Consider the following 14,614-nt stretch of genomic DNA (forward strand, 5'->3'; position numbering starts at 1 on the left):
TTTTCGTGGACCCTGTGTCTGCTTCTCTATCTGTAGTCTGTTTTGCTACACTTTTCACCGTTCTAAAGGTAGCAATAAAATTCATGTACACGCTTCTCATGAAACATTTATACTTATCCAGCGTTGTTACTTGGATTTTTCGATTTATCCATCGTCCTTTTACGAGTTTTCCTCATTGCCGTAGCAGTTTCTACTAGGCATTCAATGGATCTAGACTGTGACTCTGCTGCATCGATATCGCCATTCGCCACGCTATATTGAACAGAGTTGTTAAGTGCAAACCAATTTTTTGGTGCAACTAAACTTACTTCTCATTATTACTCCAAGTATTTGCCTTATCTGTACCTTTACTTCTCGCTTTACTTCTTCCAACGACGCCATGCCTAATTACTGCCACTCATTAAAACTGATGCACATGACAGGGCGTGCACTTTGTAGATTAACACCAAGAGGCCATAATATAAAGGTAATCAACAATTCTTTGAAGGAAGCCAGTTCGCCCTATTATACTTAACGGGTTCATTTTTGATAAGGCATATTGAAGTAAGACACTCTCTCTTATTATGGACTCTTGCTACGACAGATAGCTAGTCAACACAGCCATGCATAGAAAAGCCATAACATGACATCGTAAATTGACATCTTGCACTGTCAGTGAAAAAAGAGACACAAAAGGAGGACAAAGATAAGTCCATGATGCATGCATTGTACGTACTACGGTTTGCTAAAAAGCAACTTTCAGGATTAACAGTGAAAAAATCAAGCCCATATACAGTCTTAACCATTATCGAATTACGCTTGGCATTAGTATGTAAGTCACCAATACTGTCAAGGTACGTACATACTGTGAAGGTATTGCAAGGGTGGTTTCTGGTCAATATTTTTGTGACTTCCATGATCTCTTATAAACAGTACTACCATGCTTTATGATTAATTTTTTAGGTATTCATGTATTGAACATATAGGTATTCATGTATTGAACATATACCAGTTTACACTTCTAATCTCATGGCATAATAATATAAGTATATACATATGTAATTACTACTCACCTAAAGTACACTGAAAGTCAGCTGCAAAGTATGTAGAAAATACAATTAATCAAATCTTAGATGCATATATAATATTTTACGTTTCATTTCAAGTTAATGTACTGGGATATCAATGTATTTCTATTTTGCTCTGAAAATTTACTCATTTCTAATTACATTCTATATAATTATATGTACTGCAGTCTAATATGTGCACAAAATGATCAGACTGATATCATTAACTGATAAGAGGATTTTTTTTTCCATGCCTTCAATATTAGTAAATGAAACAAGACTAGTGAATAACAGAGTATAATGTGTAGATATATATATATATGAGACTGTCTCAGCAAAAACCCGATTTGTTTGTACGACTTCCAAATATTTTCTTAGCATTATCTGCAGTGTCCAAGGAATGGATCACCAAAGTTTCAGCCTTCTGTGGTGAGTAGTTATGGAATTATAATGCTAAACAGTAGGAAGAGCGAGACAATCGATTTGTACAGCGACTATACTGAAAATAAACTACGGGTGCTTACATTTGCACCATTTGCATTAGTCTACAATGTTGCAATTTGGAAATGTTCACCATGGATTAGCAAATCAACTGAGGTATATTAGCCCTGTAGTCACTTATGCATATGGGTATGAAGGCAGTTTAGTTGAAGAAATGACAACAATCTTGTTTACATTTACCACATTGCAAACAAACATATGTCACATGCATAACGTTGGAGCTATGGAAGATTTTTGAACTCTCCATGAGCAGGTAAATAAGATGGTATATAGTTTTAATCAATTTGAGTCTTCCTTCTCCAAGTAATGGCCTGATAAAAACTTGCATATTTTTCTTTGTAGCATGCATAATTTTACAAATTTTGTTTAAATTTCGTTTTTCTCAATACACATGCTTGTGTTAACAAGTTGGGTTTTTGCTGAGATGGTCACATATGTGACTGGACCTGCAAAACCACAAATGTTTACACACTTTTTAAATTTTAATACATTTAGATAGCAGAAGGAATGATCAGTCAAAGTTTCAGCTGAGAGCTTTAGAAACTACAGCACCACAAAGTGATAACAACAGAACGATCAATTAGTACAGTAAAATGCGGAAAATAAACTACACAGGTGTTTATTTAATAAAAGTCTTTCCTATGACTGGTGCAAAGTGAAAAAAAGTGAAAAATAGACAAGAGTGAACTGTACATCAAAAGCAATGCCTTGTCTTGCGCTCATGTCTTGCATCTGTTTGAGAGAATACTAACACAAAACAAACAGTTTTGACACAAAACAGACGTATAAAATATTTACAGAAAACTTATAAGTATATCTACTTTGTTCGAAAATGTGGGATTCTTGCAGATCCGCTCACATAATCATTATAATAAAGTAATACTAGTAACTATATATATAAGGAGAAAGTTTCTAAGCAAGGAAAGTACTAAAGCTTTGCACAAAAGTATATTTCTATCGTACATAATTAAATTGGGGGTAATTATGTTATAGGCAGGCACAAAAGAGTATTTTTACATTTTGTCCTTTACAAAGAGGTAACCTTAGCTAAATCAATTATTGAAACTAGTTATGTTCACTTGTTGTCTAGGAAGTCATTTACAATATGCACAAAAATTCTTTTAGATGAGTTAATTGCATAATAATGCAGTAATAATAATGCATTCATAATCATTAACTTATCTCAGTTGATGTACTTAAATCCTTCATTAAATTTCTCCTTACCTATACCTGCAAGGGAATTAACATCAAGCAATAAAATTGTATGGTTTAAAAGGTATGTATGTATATGTACGTATATAAGCACACAAATAGGATTGCACAGGCTTTCATGCCTCTAATCCTCAATCACAATACTAATACATTATAGTTATACCACAGGAGGAATAGAATATTTTAGTTATGGACTCCAGTCCAAGGCGAAGCCAGGATGAGTGTTAATAGCTAAGACGTTCTACGACAGCTATAGGCTTATATCCAAGAAAAATACTGTGGTCACCTTTATGTATATGGCTTCATATCCAGCTTGCATAAACATGTTATGCTGACAATGCATTTTGATTGCCAACATTGCACATTTGGTGTTCACACCTTACTAGACAATACAGTAGTTACTAACTAATACTACCATATTGTCCGAGTAAATTCTTTGAAGTATGGCTTCACTGGGATATAATACATTAAAGCATTTGCATGGGTGAAGATCAAATGAATAAGTGCTATTATTACTGAAAGCACTGCGTATGGAAAATACAGCACTCCTGATCATGTTAAATCGCCAGAAGTAGCCAAAATGATGCTATGTGTTTTTTTATATAACCAAACTTGTACTATATAGACACCGATTGTCTGATTGCTGAAAACCGATGCAGTTTGAGTCTACACAATGAACGCTCCAAACAAAGATGACCAAAAAACACTTTAAATCAGTTAAAGTACTGCCACGCTTATAGAAGTGTACCGATAATCGGATCAGCTAAAATATTGGCCACCAATATGGTAATTTTTACCAATATCGGTATCGGTACAGAACAGCAAGAGGACCGATATTGCTACCGATATTTATACAGTAGCAATAGTTTGTACATAAACGGATTATGCATTGGTTTCTACGTTATCCATGTGGCTCTTTAGTGCCAGTGGCTTATTGTTCACTGTGCAACAAGCGCTACGCTACAAGAAGCCATACAAATACATGCGATTCTGGTGTTTGTTGCAGGAAAGCTTATCACAGTCTCTACAAATGAAGCAGTTATAGAGTACCTTTGTAATAAAAGGAAGGGTCACAGGATAACCAAGGAAACTTGCTGTACCAGCTTTCTCACAAGCCATTAGAATGCGGAGTAATGCATGTAAGGCTTCATGGGAGTGTACATAAAAATGTTTGTGGGTATCTAATTGTCTGGATTGCACAATAGAAACCCAAGCTGTATACCACCACAGGCAGAGTACATGTACATGTTGTGGTAAATGTACACTTTTGTTTGCTTAAAACTATAATGCAAATATCGGATCGGCTATCGGTTATCGGCTTCTTTTGGTGGCATCAATATCGGATATCGGTACATGCCAAAAACCCATATTGGTACACCTCTACATGCTTATGCAATATGGCACTCAGGTGTAATCTCAGCTGAATATAGCACTCGGCTTTGCCTTAGGCTGTATTAGTCTCTCGCAAATTCCCTTGTGCTATTTTCCCCATATTTAGCTTGCAGGGGTGCTTTAAAAGTTAAGGTAATAACTTGTAATATTTATGTACAGTGGAACCTTCAGTTTCCAACTACCATTTATAATTCTACATGATTGTTCTATTAGAGTAGTCTTTATGTTGTTACAACTTCAAGTTTACAACTTCAAGTTTACAAACTTTTCTAATACTGGGGACATTCAAGGGTTCTATTACCTGAGGTCCCTCTGTACATATGCACAAACACACACATGCAAAAATTCTAACTTACAATCATGACTATTTGGTGTTGGTGACAGCAAGGCAAAAGCAGTCAAAAATGAAAGGAAAATCAAATAGGTGAACATGTTGACAAAGTAGAAGTTACGTCCAAAGGATTTCCACTTGTGATCCAGCAGTTTTGTCACAATGGGGTGTTTGAGAAGCTCAATTCGTTGACTTTCAACCTACAATAATAACACATAGAATGTTAGATAAACTTGTTTGACTACTCATATATGATGCACATTTTAAAAAAAAACAAATATCAATAAATTAAACATGAATTGTTAGCCGAGAAAAAATGATATATCAAACTGATAAAAAATGTAGACTCCAGTTATTAGGAGCACATAGTTGATAAGTGCATATTGCCTTTTAATCCTTAATTCCTTTACAAAACGCATGCATTGTATCCACATAAATCACTATAGTGGGTATTGATATTCATGATTAATAACTTCTATAAGGAAGGGGTCCCACAGACTTGCAATTTAGATTTTTGGAATGCTGACAACATAAAGAATAAAATGGTGTACAAGTTTCACCAGTTTCACCATGGTTTAAACACAGCAGTGTAACATGTATAATGTTTTAAGAAGAAATTCTTGAGGTTTGCGAACTCTGTAGATTCTAATTGTGCATAAAGTTTATTTGTTGATCTGCAAGTTGATATATCAAACAGTACAGTAGTACCGTTTAAGTAGGGATTGCCCCAAAGCCACCAAAATTTCACCTTTGAAAATCATCCTAGAGACATCTTGCACTACGAAAATCACCTTATGGAATAGTACTAGTCCATATAATATATAATACAGCCTTAAATATAACAAAACACTTACAGATGGCCGGATATAGAATGATTGCCAAACTCAAATTTTAGTCTCACTACCTCAAGGCTAGAGGCCAAACGAAGCAGCGCACGGCCACTATTTTATACCACAATAACAAACTCACCAGTGGGATGTGCCTTTTGGGATTCCAATGAGTGTAGGCCCTCTGCACATTGTCTTTTCTTTTATCTTTAACCAGGCTGCTTGTCTTCTTTATCCAACGAAACCATAGCGAGGTGTTAATTTTCCATAGCAACACTTTCTTTCAGCAGCATATTTAGGCACCACAGAATTATTTCAGAGTTGGATTTCAGAACCGTTTCAGTCCTGGCACTACTATAAGAGGTATACTAGCTAGATATCTGCAACTTCGTGATTGGGATCCTGTTTGTGATAGGTTCACAACCACACCCATCAAATAAAGATTTAAGTTGACTAATAGTGATAGAGTACAGAGACCACACCTCTTAACAATCCAGCTATTTACTTAACAGTAAACAAAATGACCTCACTCCTAGCTAGCTTGTCTGACTCGAGATACTCTAATACAACAGTCATGCATGTATGATACTCTAATAGAGCAGTCATAAGATACACTGTAGCTATATGGCTATGCTTCAAAAACTAAACAAACTAGCATTTAAAAAAATTGTTAATTTAAAAAGTGAGGTAAGGATCTATCCAATAAAACGTAGTGAAACAAGAGATGCATGATGTATTACAACATAGCTTGGTGGGAAAGTCCCTACTTTGGCACATTAGCTTTAACAATCATTTTGTTCAATGCCAAAGTAGGACTTCCCACTGAGCTATGCTGCAATACCATCATTCATCTATTGTTTTACTACTTTTTATTGCATGGATCCCTACTTCATTTTTTTAATTAACAGTTTTTAAAAATACTATAATAAATAGTCCACCGTGGCACTGTTCCAACAGTGTCATTTCAATAAATCACTCAAGATCAGTTGCCTTGTTGTCATCTTCACAAGTAGAGCCTTCAAGTGAGCTATTGGTGATTGTTGCCAATCAAGGACAGATTTTCAACTGAAATCAAGTGAAAAAGTCCATGAAACAAGTACAGAAACAGTACTAACTACTTCATTATTAATATCTGAAACATTTGTAGCCAATACAGTTGTTACTTAAACAATATGCCTTTCTGTACATTTTTTTATTTTGCCACTATAGTGGCTGATGCGTCTTTAAGGGTTATGCACACATATGCAATATACTGGAGTGGACAACTGTTTACTATTAAGTTGAAATGGCTGCTGGTGCTGCAATCTCAATTACAAAATGAAAGCAGAAGATTGTTAAAACAAACTGAAATGTTATAGTACAACTCAGGGACATACCTAAAAATATAGTGCAGTCTGTATGTACGTAATAACACTAGCTGTATATGACTCACCATTTCCTTGATAGAAACTTACTAATTATTGGTGTCCTAATCGCTTGAAAAAAGTGGCAGGCACAAAAAATGATCTCTAGCAGAAGCTCCTAGCTGTCATTCATAAGTACATGTGCTTAACAAATATGGTTAATTTTACAAACAATTTCTTAGAAAATTATAAGCACATGCACCCTAATAACCAGAGTATACTCAATAAAATGCCATAATACCTAATTTACATTTGTAAACCAACACATTCCAAAAAAGGTGATTGGGCACATTCTGTGTAAGATCTCTGCTGTGTGTATTGCCCTCCCTTCTGCTGAAAAAGTCACAGTAGGACCTAAAATTAATTAATTAACAAGCAATATTATAAGCAAGCAGGCAGGCAGGTAGGCAGGCAGGCAGGCAGGCAGGCAGGCAGGCAGGCAGGCAGGCAGGCAGGCAGGCAGGCAGGCAGGCAGGCAGGAAGGCAGGCAGACAAAAATTCAAGTTTTGGTGATTTAAAAAAAATACTATATCCAGCTGCCTGTAAATGTTTCATTGTTTTTAATGCTGTATTTGATTTTAGATGGACTATAAAGGTGATTTTTGTCATGTAAGATGTTTCTAGGGTGATTTTTAAAGGAGGTATTTTAGGCAGCATGCGTCATTTTAGGGAGGATTCTACTTAAACAGTACTACTGTACTGTTTGTTAAAATATGAGTTTTAATTTGGTGATTTTGTAAGCGTCCACCAAATTGCCAAGTTTAATTCCACGTCAAAATTTCTGCTTGGTTGATTGGTTGTACTGGCCAGAATTTGGGTGATTAATCCCTCAAAGTAGGCCATTAGCCTGCTGGCAGTTCTATAACTACCTGATAAAGAACCTTGTGTGGGAGGATCAAAGCAAAAAAACGGTATGGTTCTATAAAAGCCATACAGAATGCAGTTGTTTTATAATGAGAATATTTTAATAGTCCCACAGTTCTACATCAGGTAGTCAGTGTTGGGTCACTACTTTTAAAAAGTAATATATTACTTATTACTCGTCATTGCCACTGTGATTAAACACGTTACAGTTATATATTACTTCAGTTTAAAAGTAACTAGTAATATGTTATATTACATATTTCACAATGTATATAGGTACTTCGTTAGGCAATAATATTACAATAACCTGCTAGTTAAGTAATGCTTTAGTACTTCGTTAGGTAATAATATTACAGTAACGAGTAGTAGTGTGCTACTTTAGTAACACATTACTTATGTAAACTAACTATCTGTTAGATATTACTAGGATAAGAAATGTTGCGCGTTATATTACTTCATTATTGCATTAAGTAATAATATTATGTAACGCGTTACACCCAATACTGCAGGTAGTTATAGAACTGTCAGGCGCTAATAGCTTGTTTTGAGTGATAAATCACTCATTCTGGCCAGTACAACCAATCAACCAAGCCAATCTATGCTGATAGCCTGCACTGGCTGGCTGACCAGTCAACCCAACCAGTAAGAGCAAAACTACTCGATTTAATTTATAGACATACTCGAAGATTTCTATGATGGTTGCTTGTGGTCAGCAGCAGTGAATGTTCTTACTACATTCTGTTCACATAAATGAACGACTCCTAGGAATATCATGGAAATATGCTTACTAAGTACCACAATCAAAAACTTTTTAGTCGTTGAGAAGACTGACTAGACTCATCCTCTCGTCTAATGCAGGTGCAACACAGGTGCAATACCTATTCTATACTACTCCATGAGTTTCTAATTGTTTTGTGTGTACCTCAAGCTATACCAGTTGAAGCACTGCCTAGGCTCGTGCTATACGTCAAATATAGCACTCAAAAAGTGGTCTAGAGATGAAATATAGCACTCGGCTTTGCCTTGTGCTATATTTGTTTCTTGCCCACTCTTTTATGTGCCACATTTGACGTATAGCACTTGTGGCAGTGCTTTAACTCTTACATATGTGACCGTCTCGCCAAAAACCCAACTAGTTCGCACAATTAAAAAAAAATTTTTTATTCACTCGCCATTATCTGCAGTGTCCAAGGAATGGATCACCAAAGTTTCAGCCTTCTGTGGTCTGTAGTTTTGAAATTACAGCGCTAGAAAGTAGGAAGAACAAGGAAATCGATTTGTACAGTGACTATACTAAAAATAAACTACAGGTGCTTGCATTCGCAGCCATAACTTCCGTTTGGATTAGTCTACAAAGTTGGAATTTGGCTTACAATGTTCACCATGGATTGGCAGATCAACCAAGGTATAGTTTTATCCTTGCAGTCACTTGCGCATAGGCGTATGAAGGCGGTTTGGTAGAAGAAACGATGACGATCTTGTTTACGTTTACCACATCATAAACAAACGCACGTGATACCCATACCATTGAAGCTACAAAAACGAAACAAAGATTTTCAAACTCTCCATGAGCAGGCGAATAAGATGGTATAATAGTTTTAATCGATTTGAGTCTTCCTTCTTCGAGTACTGGCCCAATAAAAACTTGGGTATTTTTTCTTGTAGCATGCATAATTTTATGAACTATTTTTAAATTATGATTTCTCAATACGCATGCTTGTGCGAACTAGACGGGTTTTTGCTGAGACGGTCACATATAGAACTGTGGGTCTATCAAAGTGTTCTATAACTGCCCAATATAGAACAGTTACATTCTGTATGGCTTTTATATAACTGTCTTTTGCTTCGATCCTCCTATGCAAGGTTCTTTATATCAAGTCACACGGTAGTGTGTCGTGCGGCCCAAGAAGCCGGCGCGCAACCCCGTGAGTATATTGACAGGAAGAAAGAAAACGCAATTTTCGCACCTCCGTAGCTCTGTGCTGCCTTGATGAAACAAGACAAATTTTGCTGTGTACATTCCCTCCAACTTCAGTACTCCACATTCCAAATTTGAGCGAAATCGCTTCAGGCATTCCTGAGATATGCGACTTCAAAAATTGGCTTAGTTTCTTTGTTTTTTTTTTCTTCTTCTTATTTTTCTTCCTCGTTTCGCACACTTACAAAAACTGCTATACAACGCGAACGCCATATCCGATTGCCTTGAAATTTGGCACACAGAAGGGGGGTATAACGGCGCATCTCTGTACCAACTTTGGCTGGAATACCATAAACAGGCAAAGAGTTATGAGCGATTATGCACGAAAAATAACACCAATATGTTGTCACGCCTACAGGGTAAACCGCGTATGGGAAGAAGCTGAAAATCGGTGGGTGAATAGTTAACTATTGAACCTCAAACCTTTTGTGGTTTGAAAGAAATCGAGCTAAAAACCAGGAAGATACAGCAAAAAAATCAACAGTGTGTAACAATTACGCAATCGAGATTAGCAAATTTATTTTATTATTATTATTATTATTATTATGCTTGCCACGCCTACCAGATAAACCACTTGGGGTAATGCTTTGAAAATCGCTGTACAGATGGAGTTATCATCTTAGAAAGGCTCTTCAATGGTGTAGAAAAATCAGACTTAAAGCCACGGAGTTATAACACGAAATCCAACTTGGTGTAGCAAGTGCGAGATCGAGATACTCTAATAGAGCAGTCATCCTAATAGAGCAGTCACCCTGAACAGAATTCAAGAGATCAGTTAGAAATAAGTAACCTGTATAGAGATCAGCTACAAACAAATCACCCTGTAGAGAGTTCAGCTACAAACAATTCACCCTGTTCAGACATCAGTTAGAAGAAGTTTTCTTGTAGAGACTTCAGTTACAAACAAATCACCTTGTTGAAAGATCAGCTAGAAGATGTCACCTTATAGATAGTTCAGTTACAAAGAAACCACCATGTAGAGAATTCAGCTACAAACTAGTGACCCTGTAGATACATCAGCTAGAAGAAGTTACCTTGTAGAGAGTTCAGCTACAAAGAAACCATTCTGTAAAGAGCTCAGCTGCAAACAAATCACCTATACAGAATTCAGCTACAAACAAATCACCCTGTAGAGAGATCAGCTAGAAGAAGTTACCTTGTAGATAGTTCAGCTACAAACAAATCATCCTGTAGAGAGATCAGCTAGAAGAAGTTACCTTGTAGATAGTTCAGCTACAAACAATTCACCCTGTACAGAGCTCAGTTAAAAGAGGTTTCCTTGTAGAGAGTTCAGCTACAGACAAATCACCCTGTAGAGAGATCAGTTAGAAGAAGTTACCTTGTAGATCGTTCAGCTACAAACAATTCACCCTGTAAAGAGATCAGCTAGAAGAAGTTACCTTGTAGAGAGTTCAGCTACAAAGAAACCATCATGTAGAGAATTCAGCAGCAAACAAATCATGTATAGAGAATTCAGCTACAAACAAATCTCCCTGTAGAGAGATCAGCTAGAAGAAGTTTCCTTGTAGAGAGTTCTGCTACAAACAAATCACCCTGTAGAAAGATCAGCTAGAAGAAATCACCTTGTAGAGAGTTCAGTTACAAAGAAATCATCATGTAGAGAGTTCAGCTACAAACTAGTGACCCTGTAGATACATCAGCTAGAAGAAGTTACCTTGTAGAGAGTTCAGCTACAAAGAAACCATTCTGTAAAGAGCTCAGCTGCAAACAAATCACCTATACAGAATTCAGCTACAAACAAATCACCCTGTAGAGAGATCAGCTAGAAGAAGTTACCTTGTAGATAGTTCAGCTACAAACAAATCATCCTGTAGAGAGATCAGCTAGAAGAAGTTACCTTGTAGATAGTTCAGCTACAAACAATTCACCCTGTACAGAGCTCAGTTAAAAGAGGTTTCCTTGTAGAGAGTTCAGCTACAGACAAATCACCCTGTAGAGAGATCAGTTAGAAGAAGTTACCTTGTAGATCGTTCAGCTACAAACAATTCACCCTGTAAAGAGATCAGCTAGAAGAAGTTACCTTGTAGAGAGTTTAGCTACAAAGAAACCATCATGTAGAGAATTCAGCAGCAAACAAATCATGTATAGAGAGTTCAGCTACAAACAAATCTCCTTGTAGAGAGATCAGCTAGAAGAAGTTTCCTTGTAGAGAGTTCTGCTACAAACAAATCACCCTGTAGAAAGATCAGCTAGAAGAAATCACCTTGTAGAGAGTTCAGCTTCAAAGAAGCAATCATGTGAGAGTTCAAGTACAAACAAATTGTCCTGTAGAGAGATCAGCTAGAAGAAGTTACCTTGTAGAGAGTTCAGCTACAAAGAAACCATCATGTATAGATAGTTCAGGTACAAACAAATCACCCTGTAGAAAGATCAGCTATAGAAGAAATCACCTTGTAGAGAGTTCAGCTACAAAGAAACTATCATGTAGAGAGTTCAACTACAAACAAATCACCCTGTAGAAAGATCAGCTATAGAAGAAATCACCTTGTAGAGAGTTCAGCTACAAAGAAACCATCATGTAGAGAGTTCAGCTACAAACAAATCGGCCTGTAGAGAGATCAGCTAGAAGAAATTACCTTGTAGAGAGTTCAGCTACAAAGAAACCATCATGTAGAGAGTTCAGCTGCAAACAAATTACCTGTAGAGAGTTAAGCTACAAACAAATCTCCCTGTAGAGAGATCAGCTAGAAGAAGTCACCTTGCAGGGAGTTCAGTTACAAAGAAATAAACCATGTAGAGAGTTCAGCTGCAAACAAATCACCTGTAGAGAGTTCAGCTAGAAACAAGTCACCCTGTAGAGAGATCAGCTAGAAACAAGTCACCTTGTAGAGAGTTCAGCTAGAAGAAGTCACATTGTAGAGCTACAAAGAAACTACCATGTAGAGTTCAGCTGCAAACAAATCACCCTGTAGAGAACTCAGCTACAAACAAATCGCCCTGTAGAAAGATTAGCTAGAAGAAGTTACCTTATAGGGAGTTCAGCTATGAACAGATCACCCTGTAGAGAGTTCAGCTACAAACAAATCACCCTGTAGAGAATTCAGCTACAAACAAATCACCCTGTAGAGAGTTCAGTTACAAAGAAACCACCATGTAGGGAGTTCAGCTGCAAAAAAATCAATCACTCTGTTGAGAGTTCAGCTAGAAGAAGTCACCTTGTAGAGAGTTAAGCTGCAAATAAATCACCCTGTAGAGAATTCAGCTACAAACAAATCACCCTGTAGAAAGATCAGCTAGAAGAAGTTACCTTGTAGAGAGTTCAGCTACAAAGAAACCACCATGTAGAGAGTTCAGCTGCAAACAAATCACCTGTAGAGAGTTCAGCTAGAAACAAGTCACCCTGTAGAGAGATCAGCTAAAAACAAGTCACCCTGTAGAGAGTTCAGCTAGAAGAAGTCACATTGTAGAGAGTTCAGCTACAAAGAAACTACCACGTAGAGAGTTCAGCTGCAAACAAATCATCCTGTAGAGAGTTCAGCTAGAAGAAGTCACCTTTTAGAGAGTTCAGCTACAAAGCAACCACCATGTAAAGAGTTCAGCTGCAAAAAACTCAATCACCTTGTAGAAAAATCGGCTAGAAGAAGTTACCTTGTAGAGAGTTCAGCTACAAAGAAACCACCATGTAGAGAGTTCAGCTGCAAACAAATCACCTATAGAGAGTTCAGCTAGAAACAAGTCACCCTGTAGAGAGTTCAGCTAGAAGAAGTCACATTGTAGAAGAGTTCAGCTACAATGAAACTCCCATGTAGAGAGTTCAGCTGCAAACAAATCACCCTGTAGAGAACTCAGCTACAAACAAATATGCAGTGTAAAAAGATCAGCTAGAAGAAGTTACCTTGTAGAGAGTTCAGCTACAACGAAACCACCATGTAGAGAGTTCAGCTACAAACAAATCACCTGTAGAGAGTTCAGCTAGAAACAAGTCACCCTGTAGAGAGATCAGCTAGAAACAAGTCACCTTGTAGAGAGTTCAGCTAGAAGAAGTCACGTTGTAGAGAGTTCAGCTACAAAGAAACCACCATTTAGAGAGTTCAGCTGCAAACAAATCACCCAGTAGAAAGTTCAGGTATGAACAGATCACCCTGTTGAGAGTTCAGTTAGAAACAAGGAATCCTGTAGAGAGATCACCTAGAAGTATCGCCTTGTAGAGAGTTCAGCTACAAACAAATCACCTGTAGAGAGTTCAGCTACAAACAAATCACCCTGTAGAGAGATCAGCTAGAAGAAGTCACCTTGTAGAGAGTTCAGCTATAAAGAAACCACCATGTAGAGAATTCAGCTGCAAACAAACACCCTGTAGAGAACTCAGCTACAAACAAATCGCCCTGTAGAAAGATCACGCTAGAAGAAGTTACCTTGTAGGGATTTCAGCTACAAACAAATCACCCTGTAGAGAGTTCAGCTACAAAGAAACCATTCTGTAAAGAGCTCAGCTGCAAACAAATCACTTGTACAGAATTCAGCTACAAACAAATCACCCTGTAGAGAGATCAGCTAGAAGAAATTACCTTGTAGATAGTTCAGCTACAAAGAAACCACCATGTAGAGAGTTCAGCTGCAAACAAATCACCTATAGAGAGTTCAGCTAGAAACAAGTCACCCTGTAGAGAGTTCAGCTAGAAGAAGTCACATTGTAGAAGAGTTCAGCTACAATGAAACTCCCATGTAGAGAGTTCAGCTGCAAACAAATCACCCTGTAGAGAACTCAGCTACAAACAAATATGCAGTGTAAAAAGATCAGCTAGAAGAAGTTACCTTGTAGAGAGTTCAGCTACAACGAAACCACCATGTAGAGAGTTCAGCTACAAACAAATCACCTGTAGAGAGTTCAGCTAGAAACAAGTCACCCTGTAGAGAGATCAGCTAGAAACAAGTCACCTTGTAGAGAGTTCAGCTAGAAGAAGTCACGTTGTAGAGAGTTCAGCTACAAAGAAACCACCATTTAGAGAGTTCAGCTGCAAACAAATCACCCAGTAGAAAGTTCAGGTATGAACAGATCACCCTGTTGAGAGTTCAGTTAGAAACAAGGAATCCTGTAG

The 14,614-nt window shown here is 37.2% G+C and overlaps 1 protein-coding gene across 1 annotated transcript in view; it reads right to left on the minus strand.

Annotated features, from left to right (window-relative positions):
• Window positions 1-2,513: 2,513 nt before the first annotated feature.
• Window positions 2,514-14,614, minus strand: part of LOC136248451 (transient receptor potential cation channel subfamily A member 1 homolog) — a 66,433-nt gene continuing 54,332 nt past the window's right edge. Inside the window, exons 14-15 of the mRNA XM_066040231.1 lie at window positions 4,508-4,682; window positions 2,514-2,777 (exon numbers count right to left, since the gene is read on the minus strand). Of these exons, the coding sequence (XP_065896303.1) occupies window positions 2,731-2,777; window positions 4,508-4,682 (222 nt within the window). The 3' untranslated portion in view covers window positions 2,514-2,730. The remainder of the gene's footprint in view (window positions 2,778-4,507; window positions 4,683-14,614) is intronic.

Source organism: Dysidea avara, chromosome 3 (genome assembly GCF_963678975.1).
Source record: "Dysidea avara chromosome 3, odDysAvar1.4, whole genome shotgun sequence".
Classification (NCBI taxonomy): Eukaryota; Metazoa; Porifera; class Demospongiae; order Dictyoceratida; family Dysideidae; genus Dysidea; species Dysidea avara.